Raw genomic sequence first — 5,425 nt, forward strand, 5'->3', positions numbered from 1 at the left:
CTTCTCCCATGTTTCTACAGAAACACCTGTGTACCAGCACAGGCAGATAAACAACTGATATTCTTCCTACAAAAAGCTACCCCTTATTATTGCTTCCCTGCTCATTTGTGAGGTTTATCAATGATCTTAAAACCTCCTTGCCTACATGTGTAACAGGAGCACGGAGGTACAGGACGAAATACTTGACAAGATGTTGGAAAGCTAATTACAAACACGCTGTTTAAGCAGGGTTTTCTAAGCTCTTTTTTAGCCATACTCATGAAATAATTCCTCCATAACCCAAAACAAAAAATAATTAAGTGAACTTCCTCAGTCTTGGTGCATGGAGGATAAGCCTTTTGGAAGAGAGACATGCCATCCCATGACACTTCCTGTACAAGGGCTTCGCACGTCCAGTACAGACATACAAGTCTTCAGGTATCAAAGACTTGACCCACTCTCACAGAGGTCTCAGACAAATGAAGGATGCTGTAAACATCTTCTCCCTTAAAGCAAGGTCTCTGGCATACAGTTTGGGACTCTATTGGCAGAATGGCCTGATTGGCAGTGTAAAACAAAAAAGAACAGTGATTTTCTTTGATATCCTCCATTTTTTTCTTTCTTTCTTAAAAGTATAGCCATATCTAATTTCATGTGGACTTCAAGTAGCCTTAGGGGTGAACAAGGACTTCTGTAATATCTTGGAATTACTGTGTCTTAACCCTGCATGTATGTTTTTCCACTCACCCATTTGTCACGAGAACTCCTGTTGGAGCAACATCTCTGTTGAGTGCTTCCAAAGACCAGCGATACAAATTTTGGGATGATTTCTTGTTGGTTAAGTCATGCACTAAAATTATCCCTAAAGTGAAAGAGAAGGCAGCAAGATGCTATTTAATGATATGTATTTTTTTCCTTATCTTATCAAAATGACATCTGCAGTTTCCCAGATATTTTTTCCTTATCTTATCAAAATGACATCTGCAGTTTCCCAGATATCTGAGAATGAAGAAAGGGATGTATAACTGGTTCAGTTACAATGAATGAATAAAGTTGAAAATATCAGGATGCAACAGGTTTTTTAAAGCTGCTTATCAGGATTTGGATAAGAGCTAAGAGAAAAATCCCATGAAAGGAGGAAACGAACAGCCACCTCAGAGTTTAATCCGCAAGAGGCTTGCAGGCATTCCCTGATTCTGCTCTGTCTAGTCCTAATGATACTGAATCTGTGTATTACTGTAGCAGAGAATTTAGCCTTTCTCTGCTTCACCTAATTGGTAAACATAACTATCTTTCTGTCACACCACCTAAGAAATCTAAAAGCTGTTTCTTTGTTTCAAAGGGTTTAGAGAGCACTTGCCTTCCTGCATTTTCAAGAACTAATGATACATACTTGGGGAGGTATCCAAAGGGGAAACAGACTCTGATAAACTTTCACAGTCCACCAAATGGCTGGTGGAAACATGAATTAATAAGATTTCGTGTATTTAAGATTAAGCTTCTAGCATTCTTCATTAGCATGATCCTTCAAAATGTAAATTCTGAGATAGAAAAACAGCCAGCCAAACGTCCTAGCTGTGCTATTAACAGACACCCACTTCTGATAACCACAGTTCCTAACTCAATTACCAACTCCTGCTAGCAAATTTCTTCTATTTATTCACACCTTCTGCAACCTGTGGAATGTTCCCACTTCCTCCAGACTTCAAATCAACATTAATTCAAGGACAAAATGGAATTATAACCCTTATCTTCATCAGGATTTGTTCTCAACACACTTCACAGCCTGCAGGTGGAGAAAACTTACTGATCTAATCTTTCACCTTAACTCCCAAAGGTGCCACCCGCTGTACACTATGAACAACCACATTTCCACAAACATTCTCCACCACCCCACACGACTGTGCACAGACTCTCCTATGAGAGTTCCCAGCATATCACAACCATAGCCCTATTTCAAAGCATTTGTCTCGGTAACAGCATAAAAAGGCAACTCAACTGTGTGTCCACCCCCAGCATAGGCAGAAAGAGCCTGATACAACATAACTTGGCAGACAGCAACAGATTCAGAGGCACTGCTGCATAATCTGCAAGAAATACCCTCCACCTCCAGATGCTCTTCCTCAGTTATGTTTTTGATTGGTCATTTCCCTTATCTGCTTCACTGAAAACCTACACAGTTGGTCGCACCGGCAGAAAAATACTTTTGTCAACATCAAAAAAGAGCAGACAGGACCAATGACTACTCAAGGAAATGTTCCTCCCCCAATAAGGTCTGCAAGCCACAGCCTTACTGCCTAGCCGCTGTCCTAGACTATTACAGTTCACACACCAGATGCAGGGTCACCAAAGCAGAAGATCTGTGTTCAAACCAAAAGCAAATGGTACCTAACCTTGTCAACAACCTGGTCTCCCTGACAGCCTGCACAGATGCTGCCACAACCAAACACGAACTGCCTTGATCTCAGGTTTTCAGACCACTGCAAGCCCAGAAAGCACAAGCAGTCAGGCAGAAGGAAAGCATTCATCTTCTCTTCTTAAATCAGGTCAAACAGAAGCAATTTGTGAGACAAGCTCTAATGAAGGAATTAATCTAATGAAAGAAACCAGAGCCAAGGCTAACTACCAAAGTCAATGGTTTCATATGCAAGCTGCCTAATAACATTTTTTGGGCAGTGGAGATAAATAACTCTATTTTAATAACATCACCAATTACAATTCAGACACACAGGTTTGAGATTTCATCTCTGAATGGTCTGTTATAGGATATTTCCAAGTCTGACCCACACTCACTGGCATACTGTGGATTTGGTGTCAAAAAGAAAACCATTTTTTTCATACACTAAAGAGGCTTGCTTTGAGGGCACAACTCAACCCAAACCTTATTTATAGAGGTCTGGTTAACAATATAAGCAAGAGGTACCTACACACCATTTTCCTCCTGGGAAAGGAGGAAGAAATAACTAGTTAAATAATCACAGAGCAAAAATGTTTATTGTATGGCTTAACACATTATTGAAAGGCCCTCAAATGATTGGGAACAAGAAAAGAGAATCAAATAGAACATTTGAGACAGATTTTCAGAAGCAGCTGTTAATCTGGTATACATCTATTTTTAGTGAACTATCCTTGGATGTCAAAAAGTAACAACTGAAATACTGCATTGTTAAGTTTATAAGCTCTTATTTGCTCTTATTAGTGGTACAGATGAACTACTAGGACTTTAAGTCAGTATCATTTCAACAGAAGGCATAAAATACTACTTTCTACATACAGTGAGTTGCAAGATTCAATTCTTAAAAATAATTTGGCAAATTAAATGAGCAGAGGCAAGACAGATATCAGCATATTGCAATTTTGTGGGAGAACAGCTCAAATTTGCCAGGGTAGGACACAACTATCGAAGTTCCTATGAATTCAAATAATTATTGCCCTGCTATAGGTTTTGGAACTGAACAGACAAGAAAACATAAATCATATTTATGCATGAATATCAGGCCTGGAAAGGTGAAGGCAACCTTTATGTCTGCAAGTGTAGCTGGAAGGGACACCACTGCAACTTCAAAGACTCACTGCTGCATTGGCTGCACAAGACTGAAGTTAAAGGCCAACGAAGCTCATCTGTGCAGGTTTGCCTAAAATAGCTTTCCAGTTCAAAACTGAATCCTTAAAATTCTGCCATTTTTTTTCCTGTATAAATGTACTCGAATCAGAAAAGAGAACAATATAGCCCTCAGCCAGACTTAAAAGGATCCTGCCCCACAAGAAGAGACAGCTTGTAACAGAAACAGTGATAAAACCAGATTTACACCAAGCAAACTTACCGTTCAGCAAGTTATAAAATACTGCTCGTGTGCTTTTCACACTAGTGGCACTACCCACTGAACCTCCAACATCCCACAGCTCAATGTAGTAGGTCTTCTCTTCCGGAGTCCCTTCTTTGTAGTCATGGATCTGATGAAAAAGTCACATCATACGTAATCACAGCACCAGCTCACAGGGGTTAATCCACACAACACTTGCACACTCAGCTGCAAGGATTATTGTACTTGGTTACAAATTTGTAAATTCTCATGTTGACACCATTTCAAATCTCTCAAGTAGAAGAGAGGTGGAATGAGTCAAGCAGTGGCCACTGGATACCACAGCTCTCATATGAGATGGAGCTTGGTGACTCAGCAAGGAGTATTCTTTCCATCTCAGTACAAAGCCAATGCCTTGTGATGTGCTTAGAAATGGCATGTTGCTAACGCAGGTCAAAAAGTAAGGTCATGACTTCTTACAGTTGTTAAAACCCATGTGGTAGTACTGCAAGAATATTAACACAGGTGACCATACTGGATTCCAACTGACCACATCTTTTTCCTCTCCAAATTCTCATTGACATCTCAACTGAATTAATCAAGCAACAATTTCTGCCCCTAGATCTGCTAGGTAGTTTTGCTCCACAGTCAAAGAGGACTGCCATGTTTCTCTCCCCAAATTTTGAAAATACATTCCTAATCTATGGTAATGTATTTCAAGGAGAATGTGGCAAAGAGTGATGAAGGAAAAAAGCATTTATCACTATCCCGTGAGGATTGTAGGCTGGGCCAAAAAACTGCTAGATTTCATTTCTCTCATTTCTCCAATAGTAGGTCCTGCAATGAGCAGACAGGAGAAGCAGCAACCCTATGGTCACAGTCAGTACCCTCAAATTAAACAAGCAGATTGTTTTTCCCCAATATGTTTGGCTGACAATCTAGCTTTGCATTAACTGTTCCTCAGGGAAGTGTGGTTTAAGTTCTGTACCTCCTGACTTTAAACTGGCTGCTCTATGACTTACAACACGCCAGCAGCCGCTGCAGTAAGGAGAGGCGCTACGAATGACAAGTATCTTGTCTGATTTTGACAACCTTGGAAAGTCAAAACTTGCTCACACATGTGCTTGTCTCACATTTAATACTATTTGCCTCAAAAGATTAAGCCCTCAGCAAAACAAAACATCAAAAGACACCTCCTTCTGAGGCAGTAAGTAATGAAAAGAACAAATGCATCAAGGCCCTCCTCTTCCCTCACACTTTAAGCAAGGGCTACCAAGCGGTTGGACACGTCACCTACTCGAACATCCACCGAGCAGCCCACTGTCCAGGACGGGTTTCCCAACACTTGGTTCTGGCATAAGAGGTGAACAAGCGAAGATTTTCCCACACCTGCAAGTGCACACAGAAGACAACTCCTAGGAGCTCACGCAAGGGCTGGGAAAAAGGCCAAGAGCCGGCGGGTAGAAGCACTAACTAAACGCGGATGGCCCCGGCGGTGGCGGGTAACGGGCACCGGTCAGTGCCCAAGGGCCGGGGCCATGGGAGGCACGGAGCAAAGCGCCGAGGATCAGCGGGGACGCCTGCACTCCCTGCCCCAGGGTACGCGGCGGGAGGCGGGCAGGGCCCCCGGACGGCACGGCACA

General features: G+C 41.8%; 1 protein-coding gene across 1 annotated transcript in view; it reads right to left on the minus strand.

Moving 5' to 3' along the window:
- RABL3 (RAB, member of RAS oncogene family-like 3) overlaps nucleotides 1-5,197 on the minus strand; it is a gene marked incomplete at its 5' end in the record, with an annotated part of 11,419 nt that extends 6,222 nt beyond the window's left edge. The window contains 3 exons of the mRNA XM_009702039.1: nucleotides 727-841; nucleotides 3,804-3,933; nucleotides 5,080-5,197. Coding sequence (XP_009700341.1) covers nucleotides 727-841; nucleotides 3,804-3,933; nucleotides 5,080-5,197 — 363 coding nt within the window. The remainder of the gene's footprint in view (nucleotides 1-726; nucleotides 842-3,803; nucleotides 3,934-5,079) is intronic.
- Between the last annotated feature and the right edge of the window lie 228 nt (nucleotides 5,198-5,425).

Source organism: Cariama cristata, unplaced genomic scaffold, assembly GCF_000690535.1.
Source record: "Cariama cristata isolate BGI_N322 unplaced genomic scaffold, ASM69053v1 scaffold12276, whole genome shotgun sequence".
NCBI classification, from domain to species: Eukaryota; Metazoa; Chordata; class Aves; order Cariamiformes; family Cariamidae; genus Cariama; species Cariama cristata.